General features: G+C 41.3%; 1 protein-coding gene across 2 annotated transcripts in view; it reads right to left on the bottom strand.

The window, feature by feature from the left end:
• SPATA6L (spermatogenesis associated 6 like) overlaps positions 1-11,931 on the bottom strand; it is a 62,035-nt gene extending 50,104 nt beyond the window's left edge. Inside the window, exons 1-4 of one of the 2 annotated variants that reach the window (XM_088476632.1) lie at positions 11,819-11,931; positions 11,544-11,671; positions 11,274-11,411; positions 3,384-3,432 (exon numbers count right to left, since the gene is read on the bottom strand). In XM_088476632.1, coding sequence (XP_088332758.1) covers positions 3,384-3,432; positions 11,274-11,411; positions 11,544-11,582 — 226 coding nt within the window. In that variant the 5' untranslated portion in view covers positions 11,583-11,671; positions 11,819-11,931. The remainder of the gene's footprint in view (positions 1-3,383; positions 3,433-11,273; positions 11,412-11,543; positions 11,672-11,818) is intronic. The other variant, XM_088476631.1, reaches the window with a different exon arrangement.
• Positions 11,932-12,040: the final 109 nt, after the last annotated feature.

The following is a 12,040-nucleotide window of genomic DNA, read 5'->3' as shown; positions in this document are numbered from 1 at the left end:
CTGTAAACATGCGATACATGGGGACAGGTGAACTGGAAAGTAAATTGACCCTTTTTGCGGATAATATCTTATTGGCTTTTCAACAACTGGGAACCTCCATAGCCTGATCAAAATCATGGATCACTAAAGGTGCATACACACTAGATGATATGCTCCCTGAGCGATATTGTCTAGTGTGTCCCCGGCAGGCTGTGCTCAATGTCGTTCATGACATTGAGCACAGCCGCTGAACGATATCATTAGCGATATTGTTCAGCGCCGGGCTCTCTCACCCATTCCCTGACATGCAGCAACCTGACGAGGTCGTCAGGTTGGCCTGCATGTCAGCGCGATGAACGATGATGACGAACGACCCGCGGGAACGCGCGTCGTCGTCATCGTTCATCTTTTTTGTGCTAAAAATGGACGATAAAGTGGACGACTGAACGATAACGATATCGTTATCGTTCAGTCGTCCACTTTAATCGCCCAGTGTGTACGCACCATAAGGGTTTCTCTCTGGCTATAAAATTAAATTTACAAAATAGGAACCCATGCTTTTACATTTTTCAGCATGAGAAGGGCAGAATATTACCTCCCAATTTAAATTTGAAGTATCAATCCTTTCAGAGACAAGTTGACACTCCATCAAAAAAAAAAAAAAATAAATAAAATGAGGAGGCCGGGTACTCCCCACCTCTGCGAGTGTACAGAATGGGTCCTGCTTAGATGAACGCAGACCCTTGAATGCATTTATGGGGCGGTGCGAGGGCCGGGGAGGCCGCCTTTCCTGGAAACGGGGGCATGTCCACCCAGTTATTCAGGAGTGGCCAGCCCAGGATCTGCGTTGATCAACACAGTGTCCTGGGCTCACAAGCTGACCAGGCTAAGTAAGCTGAGGCTTACTCAGCTGGCCGGAGGCCCAGCGCCATCCACCATTGACCACTGATGGTCACAGTGCTGGGATCGCAAATGCAGCAGGGGGTGTACAAGGATCGCAATTGCAAAGCCACCTGCGTGCAGCTTTGCAATTGTGATCTTTGCTGAATCAGGCCCTTAGTTCGCTCTCATCTCACTTACACAATGACACAAGTCCCGAGCATCTCCAATACTGCCTATCTACTTTGGCTTGCTTCTATAGTGAAACTTGTTAACGACATTATACCCCAGGGAGCTTTCCTGTCTTACGAGGAGCCATATATCTCCTATCCTGACGTTTTTGAATATCTGCAGCTAAGAGACTATGCAGGGTCTCTCTTCCCATGAGAAACTGTGTTTCTTATCATCATTGCAAAATATCATGATCTTTCTGCTGTACAATATGGTCCTTGACACATTCTTGGATGCTGTTGCTATTCATGAGAACGACTATAAAGTTTATTATAGATGGCATTGCATCCCTGACAAACTGGACAAAATGTATCCCTCCTTCTCTCTTGTCTGCTGGCGTCGTTATGGACAGACAGGGACGTTCTTACACAACTAGTGGACCTGCCTCCTTTCTTCTATCCTACCATACCCTATGCAGAAGAGCCCTTTGGTTTTCTTCACTGCTATCCTCTTCTCATGCCGACATCCACTCTGCAAAGATGGACTCCTGTATGGCTGCTGCCCAGTGCCTTATATCCATATATCCAAAAGCCTAGAAACAGAGTGACCCACCTCGCATTTAACCTTTAACCCCCCCCTAAAAAACACACCACACAATGTAGATACTCCAACTTGGTATTACCTTGTTTTTCAGCCAGCTGTTGTGAATTTAACGCAACTGTTTTTACTGTATTGTTTTGCAATCATATTTACGATCTCAACAGCTATATATGCCTATACTTAAGAAAAAACTAACTGAACTGTCTCCTCTTTATCTTCACTCTTGTATTGTTTCCATAATTACAGTATATGTGCAGATTTACAAATAAAAAAACCAAAACAACTGAAAACAGTACATAAAGATTAGAATTTCAACATAAAGTACATTACTTTTGGCAGAGGAAACAAAAATGACTATCCGTACCACAAGGAAAATAAATAGCAAGGAACTTTATGGGGCAAATTCAATTAAACGTGAGCTGACAAAGGTTCTGTAGCTTGCATTGCGCATTTACCAGTCCATTATGGTAGGATGATACTGCTCACACCTCCATAGGCTTCTGTGAGCTAAAGTGCATAGCTGCCTTAATTGACTCTGGGCCTGATTCAGAGACGTACGCTAATGAATCGTAGCTCCGATTTCACACAGTACACAGCTGCGAAACTATGCTGTTTTCCAAGGAATCAGTATGAAAGACCTATGGCCGGCGGTTCAAATCCCGACGCCGGAAGAACGGCAGGAGTGAAGATCCCGACAGGGGATTAAGGTAAGTATCACTAACCCTACTCCCTACCCCCCCCCCAAACCATAACCCTCCCTTAGGGGTGCCTAACCCTAACCTCCCCCCCCTAGTGCCTAACCCCCCTCTAAGTGCCTAAACCTAACCCCCTCCCATCCCCGCAGTCTAAACCTAAGTCTCCCGGGTGGGTGCCTAACCCTAACTTCCCCCCCGGTAGTGCCTAACCCTAACCCCACCTTCCCCTAGCCTGACCCGAAGTCCCCCTGGGAGCCCAAAACCTAACCCTCCCCTCCGTGGCTGTCCGCGCACGTCGCCTGGCTTACCATCGTTCGGTATGCCGGGCATCGGGCTACCGGCGTAGGTATAATGACAGGCGTCAGGATTTCGACACCTGTCATTAGTACCCTACTGAGATTTGACAGTTGGGAAGCCGGCGGTCGGTGTTTCAACCATCGGCTTCCTGACTGCATCCCGTTTCCAAAGCTTACCTGAGCATAGGGATGCCCACTGCTGCCTTCACATATATCTGTCCGACGTCACTCACCAGCGTAAACATTGGCAACATCGACCCAGATCCAACAGCCTTGCGGCAAGTCTGACCTGTCTCAAACACATAGTCTCTCCTAACACGCAGAGAGCGCTCAGGCTGTGAAGGAGACCTCAATGGCTAATTTATGCACGCCCATGAAACTGTGTTTAAATGGTCAGACACAAAAGCGTTTGCCTAGCCACCACCCATTACATCCCATAGCAGACGCTGACTACCTGTCACACACTTTGCGATCGAATCCTCTGTGCGAGCGTAATCACAAAACAATTGCTGAGCGTGCGAAATGTGGCTTACATGCACTACGCTCGATCTGCATTAATATTGCGTACATCTCTGGCCCTAATGACACACGGAAAGGAAAGACTAGCAAATTGCATGTAGACTGATGCATATTTTAGCATGTTGCACGTGCATCTAGCTCAAAGCATGTAAAAAATATAGGTAGACAAATGATCTTTTTGGGGACTACAATAAACTCTTTTCCCACCTGCTTAAATAAATGAATAGTGATAAACTCCACTTACTTTCCAGAACTTGCACCACTGCAGCTGGGTCTATGGGCTTTCGAAAATCCTAGAAAAAAATAAAATAAATTAGTATGAAACATTCTGAAAAGCCCTTTAACTATTCATGTAAACATAATTAATGATCCTCCATACCAACAGGTGAACACAGATATCATTGCTTAGCATAGCATGATCTACGATTTATTAGCTAAATTATACAAAATACTAAAATGACAACACATCAGACTAGGGGTAATATAGCGAAATTAAATATATCCCCAAAATCAGATATAGTAAATTCAATGTAGTATAAAAAGTATTAGGATAGCTGTTTCCCATCTAATATATACTTGAAAAAATACATTTAATTTGAATAAAATTTGCAAAATGTTTGTATTACAAGGTAGACACTCCTGCCAGACACATGGACAAAACTAAACATGCGGCTAAACCATGCTCCCCTCACTGCATATAAACAAACTTAGGTAAAGCTTTGTTTCTTCAGCAACTAAAATGGTACAAATAAAGTCCAAAAACTGCATGTCCTGTACTCACTGCATCCTTGGTTAGTCACTACACACTGTTAAGTGGTGCGAGTACAAGCTATGGTCTACTCAAGTCCATTTTGTGTTTTAACTGAATCATAAATATTCCTACCTTTTAAAAACAAACTTATTAAATACTGTAACGTCACATAAAAATGTAAAATTTACATTAATAAATAGCTCAGTGTCTCAAGTCTTTATTACATTACTTCTGAGATCTAGTAATCTTTGTTCATCCCTTTTTGGGGCCGGCTTCTAAATTGCATCCAATGTCACATGCGGCTGCATCTAGTGATTTATCACTTACTGTGCATGTGCTCCTGGCTCTATATGCATGATTTTGAATGTATACATGAATCTGAGTCACAAGGATCTTGTCCGTTTCTCTGCGGCCGCTAAATGGATGTTTCTGGGTGGTAACTATGCAGCACCAATGTAAACCCATGCAAGAGAACCATTTTGGGTGTGACAGGGTGTGTCGTGCATATGCAAACCTAGACGGATCTCCTGCATCTGGCATGGGGTAGGTGTAAGTGCCGACAATAATAACAGGTGCTCCCGTATATGGAACAAAGTGTGTGTGTATGTTTAACACATAGATGTGTACGAATTAGGACATGCATATAGGTTGGGGTGAAGATTGAGAGAGAGAGTAACAGCTTCAGTGGTGGGGTATGAGGCAAAAGTGTATTTTATAAACAATGTATGTCCTGTACAACAGAATGAGTTATTTAGTTAAAAGTGCTATTGTATACAGTATGCATACTCCATATAAATATCTCTCTGTTTATTGGCATTCAGGGCTGGCAACAGAAATCTCAGGGCCCGGCTCATATTTTTGGGGCCCCTGTCACCTTCTCCAGTGCTGTGCTTTCATCTCCATCCCACCTGCTAATTCATCTCCCGTTTCCCCAACCACCACCCGAACCATATCTCCCCTGCCCCCAAAACCACCGCCCGAGCACGACTTACCTGCAGCCTGCTCCTGTTCCCTGGCGGCTTGGAGCCGGCTCCTCTCTAACCCAGCGGCCGGGTTAAAACAGAACTTTAATGTTCCAGGCTGCCAGCAGCCGGCCTCCCTCTCCTCTGTCTCTGTGCCCTGCTGAATACAGCAGGGGCAAGGGGACACATGAACTGGGCTCCTGATATTCCTTGGGGGCCAGGGTCCCTCCCAATCCCGGGGCCCGGTACATGTGTCCCCTTTGTCCCCCCCTGTCGCCGGGCCTGTTGAAACTAAGATGACAATATTAATGAGCAAGATTCTTATATAAAAAGTATGTGATGCAGGGTTTTATTACAATTGTTTCATGTGTTTATCTGGTTGCTATGACGAAGTTCATTAATAGAAAGACAAAAACATGTGGCCCTGTCTGTTTGGTCTGAGTACATAAAAGCAGACTACATGACAGGTTCATTGTCATGTAATCTGAAGATGACTGTTCGCTATTGGTCAGCGTTATCCTCACAATGTACATGGCAATTGCTTACATCACATGACTGGAGAAGCTGCCAGCAGGAAGTGATACAGTTTGGGCATATAAACCATTACTAAATTACTTCTGGAAATTAATCATATTCTCACTTATTGTGTATTATCAGTGATTGAAAGTATAGGGAACAAAAGGGGGGTATTTGTTCTGGTTAGGCGCTAATTAGGATGCTAACGACTGATGGACCCAAGAGGTCTCGGAAAAATCTCAAATAAATACAATTTATTGATAAAAGGAATAAACATACAACATATGCATATTAGAACATGAATTGTATATTAGATACTATTCATAGGATATAAAATTGTTACAGTGGATTGAATAATCCAACATAAAGGGTTGGAATTCACAAATCCCAAATGAAAAATAAAATTTATGAAAAAAAAAAAAAAAATCCTCAATGTAACTAAAAATAATTGAAGTTAAAATGCCATTATAAATGAATGGATTTGTTCATGAATTGAGGAAAGTCCTACCCGACAGGGAGTGGGGACCAGCGAGTGTTGGCTGCAGGATCCCGGGTTGCCCTGCAGTGGCTTCAATCGCATGTACCCAGTCAGGGAGGAAGTCCTTTGGAATCCGGAGGTTGGCACAGGTGCAGGTCGCCGACGCGTTTCGAGACGTATAGTCTCTTCTTCAAGGCTGCTGCTACCTCTGTGCCTGGTGTCCCTTTTATAGCACTGTGTCTGATGAAAAGGGTGTGTTCAGAGGTCCTCACTTCCGGTTCGCGGGTTCCAGATGGGTGGAAGTGATATCATCGTCTACCGGAAGTATTCCAGCGGCCATTTTGGTGTAGGGCGTTTAGTGTTGAAAAAGTCTATATGCACCATTTTGAGAAGTCTCTTTTTGTGGATACACGGAGCGGCCATATTGATGTAGTCCACTTAGTAATGGCTCTATGGACTCTGGCAGCCATCTTGTTGTAGTCTTTTTTCAATATTTATTATTGAAATTGTTCAAAGTTTCTTCAGGGCCTTTCCAAATTCTTAAAGAATCAATTAAATTTATTTTGGAAAATAATTTATTTTTCTTTAATGGAGAATATTTTTTACAAAACGCGGGACTGCTATGGGCACACGCTTTGCACCCAGCTACGCCAACTTATTCATGGCATACTGGGAACAGAATGAGATCTATTCAAAAGAAGTTTATAACAACCACTTAGTGGCCTGGAATCGTTACATCGACGATATTCTTTTCATTTGGAAAGGCCCTGAAGAAACTTTGAACAATTTCTGTGAACAAATCAACAATAACTTAAATATACAAAAACTTTCCATAAACCTACAGATACCTACAATTATATTCCTAAAAACAGTGAACATCATGAAAAATGGCTCAACGGTGTCCCCAAAGGACAATTCACAAGAATAAGAAGAAATTGTAGCGAGGACAATGTGTGTAAAACACAAATTAATGAATTGAAGGAGGAATTTACAAAAAAAAGGTTATAAAGAACAGGATTTAGAAAACACTGCAAATACCATCTTGCACATAGAGAGATTTAATTTCTTGGAAACCAAACCAACCAAGAGAAAATCAAAACACTTTCAATGGTCATTTATAACTGGATACGACTCAGATCATAAAAAGATAGAATCTATCATTATAAAACACTGGCATCTACTAAAAGAAGACCCCATCCTGAAAACTATAATTCATGCAAGACCAGAGTTCATATACAAAAGAGCGCCTAATCTCAAGAACCATCTAGTTAGGAGCACTTTAGAAACCAAACCCTCAAACCCAATCCGAACCAAAGGCTTCCATCGATGTGGACTATGTATAGCCTGCAAACAAGTGAAGAGTACCACTTCGAAATATACAGCAATAGAGGTTAATAATGTAAAAATTAAAATTGAAGATTTCATGACCTGCAATTCAACCAATGTGATTTACTTGGTGGTTTGTTCATGCAATAAAGCATATATTGGAAGAACTTCAAGACCACTTAAAACAATGATAGGAGAACACCTCCAGAATATCAAAAAAGGGGTGACGACCTATAATCTGTCTGACCATTTTCGCATCCACCACCAATGTTCTATAAATCATATTGAGTACTTCATAGGGCTGAAACATATCAAACCCACCTGGCGATATAGGAACGTCGAAAAAAATTTAGCCCGGACAGAGATGAAAACTATCTACAATTTACAAACTTTGGCCCCTAAAGGCCTTAATGCAGACTTTGAGAATAAATGGTTTTTGTGATTTTACCTTATTGTTCTCCCATTCTTTTGTAAATTTATTTTACCATCTAATCCATCATTTTTTTCTTATGAGGTACAAAATATAAAGACACAACTATCAAATTGTTTGGAACTTCAACGCAATCAAAACTGTAACAACCCATGTGATGCACCATTTAAAGAGAAAAGAGAAGACACTAACATCCTCCTTACCCCACATCAAGTTATAGATTGGAGTGATACTTCACCAGAAAACATTTTAATGAAAGAAGACCTTTTCTTAACAAAAAACTTCCTTGAAAACAGCAATCATAAATATTGAAAAAAAAGACCACAACAAGATGGCTGCCAGAGTCCATAGAGCCAATACTAAATGGACTACACCAATATGGTCGCTCTGTGCATCCACAAAAGAGACTTCTCTAAAAAACTATCAAAATGGCGCTTATACTTAACGCCCTACACCAAAATGGCCGCCAGAATATTTCTGGTAGATGATGACATCACTTCCGCACATCAAGTTATAGTTTGGAGTGATACTTGACCAGAAAACGTTTTAATAAAGAAGACCTTTTCTTAACAAAAAACTTCCTTGAAAACAGCCATCATAAAGATAGTTAGATAGATAGATATATCTATCTATCTGTGTGTGACTTCTAGATTGAATGTAACTAGTATCACTCCTTTTAGAGGGTCATTTAGTAAAGTGAAGTTTTATATTACCATCATACCATTCAGAATCTGATTATTTACAAGAGTGCCCCAAAAAGATATTTTTTATCTTCGCTTCCCCTTGTAACAGTTATTCGCTTGTGAAACACAGGAAGATGGTGCTGAATAGATGATGGGGGGATGGCATTGGAGAGACGCAGGGGGGGATGATGCTGGTGAGATGCAGGGGGATGGTACTGATGAGTACCAAGTGGGGTAGAGATGCAGAGGGATGACGTTGGAGACATGTAGGAGGATGTCTCTCCAGGATGTTTGTTAAAGGAAATTCACATTACTATGTATTATCTTGTATAAGGATGAAATATTATTCTGGTGGCCCTGGAGAGGTGGTGGAACTCATGTCCCCAGCCGCCTGCAGGGGATAGGAGTTCCACCACCTCTCCAGGACCACTTTAAGCCCTGTGTGTCACTATATATTAACACACATGTGAACGTTATTACACATTTGCAATATGGGTTGGGTTGGGTACGGGATTGAGACGGTCAGAATACCAACAGCGGCATCCCGACAGATTTATGTAAGTATTATAACCCTTACCCTATCCCTCCCCCTAACCCACCCCTCCCCGCAGCCTAACCCTCTCGACCCACAGCCTAACCATAACCCTCCTCTCCTATAACCTAAACCTCCCCCTAACCCTATGTCCCCCCCTGATCTAATACTTACCTCCGCAATCTGTTGAGATGCCGCTGTCGGTATTGTGACCGTCGGCATCCTGACTGTCGGGATGCTGCCTAAATCCTGTGCAATATATGTACAGTTTTCTAACACTAATTTTTTTATGCTACAAGTGTTCCAATAAATATCATTATATTTAGCTCTGCTCCGTATAATGAAATGTCATTGATATACAGTAGGAATGTTATATAAGCTTCATCTATTCAATCCTGTGTAATGTATACTATTAATTCTGTTTTTCCTAGTTTGCTAAAGTCTGACTTGCTTTATTTAATACAGCTGCCCGAACTTTGAACAGCAACCTTAGGAAGCGCCTGATAGGTCTAGTACCACAATAGAGGGTGGATTGACACAGGCATTACATATATAAATATATACAGTGAGAGCTACAGGCAATGGTGAAATCATGCCTCATACATCTGTCATTTCAATCGGATGCCTTTTGCACCTGTCAAATGCGGGGAAGGGGATAGCTAGGTACATTCACAAAACAGTAATTACTGGCAAACATTTTTAGTAAAACCGCAATGAGTGTGAAAAGCATGCATTGGAAGTCTACAGTTAAGATTCACATTGTATACACCTTTTAGTCTTTGTAGTACACTTAGTAACACCACACCATAAAGTGACCGGTGTCTCAGATTAGCAGAAGATGGGTTGTCTGATAAGCCACTTTGAGAAGAGAAATGATGTATGCCAAGCCATGGGTTGCCTTGTGAACATTGTATTACAAGCTCTGGTAATATGTACACAAACATCTTTATGGAAGCTTGTCCTTAATGTATATATGTTTGATTAAGGAAGAAAAATAATAAACAAATACATATGTTGTATGCACTATCAGGTATATTTAGGAAAATTTTGGCCATGGGTAACTGTGTTGGCATTTTGACATTTGTTTTTTTGTGTTAATTCTATGTCTAACCCTAACCACAGCCTAACACTAAAGTCGACTGTCGACATTCTGACTATGTCAATATTCTGTGAGGGTCGACATTGTCAATGTCAACATTCAGACCATGGGCTGTATTCAATTAGGTGCGAAAAGCCATTTTCTGCGAAAAAGTATCGCGAGTGACGTCATTTCGCCATGCGAAAAGTTTCCTTTATATTCAATTTCAAAGACTTTTTGCCGGTGCGGAAAATCAATACTATGGAACCTGCGGAAAAGTTTTGCCTATGAATAGGTGCAGAAAAAAGTGCAGAATTGGGGTTTTGGGGTGCACACTTCAGAAAACCCCCCTGCACCCTTGGGACAGTCCCCCAAAGGAAAACTGTGTAAAAAAAAAAAGTACTTTCGTTTTGGGGGGGAAAAAAAAACAAAGTTGGGGTTCAAACTTAGACTCCAGGGGGTCCCCCAAGTATTTTTAAGTTTGCAGGTGCTTGCGGAAGGTGGATTTTTTTATATTATTTTAAAACTTCACTTTAGCAACTTTAAAATATGCTAGCACCCATTTACATGTACCCCAAATTTGCTGGGACTACTTATTTTCACCAAAAATCACTGCTACATGCTATTCTTCACCACTTATGCAAAGATGCTAAATAGCAGCTATTGAGATCATTTAAGTACTCCAAATACCTTCAGCAGGGCTATTCGGGGGGATATCGATAGTGATCCCCAATGTCAGGGCATCTTTTGGGGGGTGTCAGGCTTATTTCCCCAAATCTGACAGTACTTTTCGCATCTTATAGTTTCGCCGGGTCCCGTTTTAGCCAATTTCTAATTGGATACGGAGATAAGCAGGGACGCACGCAATACTTTTTCGCATGAAAAACCAGCGATGTCAGCGAAAAGTCCAGAATGCGAAAAGTACGGGACTTTTCTCACCTAATTGAATATGCCCCTATGTTGAAATGCTGAATGTTAACATATAATTATGAAGAATGATTCCATCTATAAGTAGGTGTTTCCTTGCTCTCGATTACGGTCTCTATCGTTCTGTACAGTATGTGACAATCAGGCTCATCCTTTTTGAGATTGCATTACAAAATAAGTAGGTTATTTTTTTAATCCTTAACATTAGAACAAAAAAAAAAAATGCCTGACATTCTCTGTAGAGCACTATGGAATATGTATGTGCTATAATAATAACTGTTAATAAAAAGTAAAATGTGAGAAGCCCATTCTCTTGCATTTTCAACAGAGAGAGGGGCCTCCATAATAGAATAGTTGAGTACTACTACTGGCATTCTGATACAACACTTTGAAATTAATATTTATGCAACATGTATGAGTATAATGGCAAAAAAATGAAGGTCATTCTCACCTTTTCAAACCTCATTTTTTCATGGAACAAGAGTGGAAATACTGCAGGAAGAGATCTGGTCTCCTTGGACTGGCCCAAAATGTGGACATTGAGAAAGATGTCATTTTTATTTGCCAAGAAAACTCCAGGACAGGTGACCTTAATTACAAACAAAATACAATCACCTTATTTCTATCTTTTCGATGTTAGTAACTGTGAATTTTCATAGACATAAATGATATAAAAAAAATCTTCAATGACAACAATACATGGTATTCCAGAAATACTCACAGCGTGGATCTGCAGCTCTACCACAACTTTTAGAGGCATTATGAAGTACAGTCTTTCAAGGTGTGAGGTATGAAATGCTCTTCTGCATAGATGTTGATCAGTTAATCAGCCATTATAATGCTCAGCACCTGTAGGAGACAAAATGACTATCATGAGAGAGAGAGAGAGGCAAATGAATGAGTAATTGTCAGGATAGATAGATAGATAGATAGATAGATAGATAGATAGATAGATAGATAGATAGATAGATAGATAGATAGATAGATAATGCATACATTAGGTTCATAGGCACTTGTATATCCTGTGAGAGCCTCCGCCGCTCCTTTAGGTCCTGGCCCTGGGAGAAGCGTCTCATCTCCATGGAAACGCAAACACTGTGCCCTGCGAGTAACGGCCGCCTCTGCCATCATTACGCATAACCTCGCGTGCTGCTTTCCGCGCCATCTTTGTTGAGGTACAGTATAGCTTCCGCCATCTTTGTTGTGGTCCAGTATATC

Source organism: Taudactylus pleione, unplaced genomic scaffold (genome assembly GCF_031769625.1).
Source record: "Taudactylus pleione unplaced genomic scaffold, aTauple2 ptg000190l, whole genome shotgun sequence".
NCBI classification, from domain to species: Eukaryota; Metazoa; Chordata; class Amphibia; order Anura; family Myobatrachidae; genus Taudactylus; species Taudactylus pleione.
This window is presented reverse-complemented; position numbering and strand designations above follow the sequence as displayed.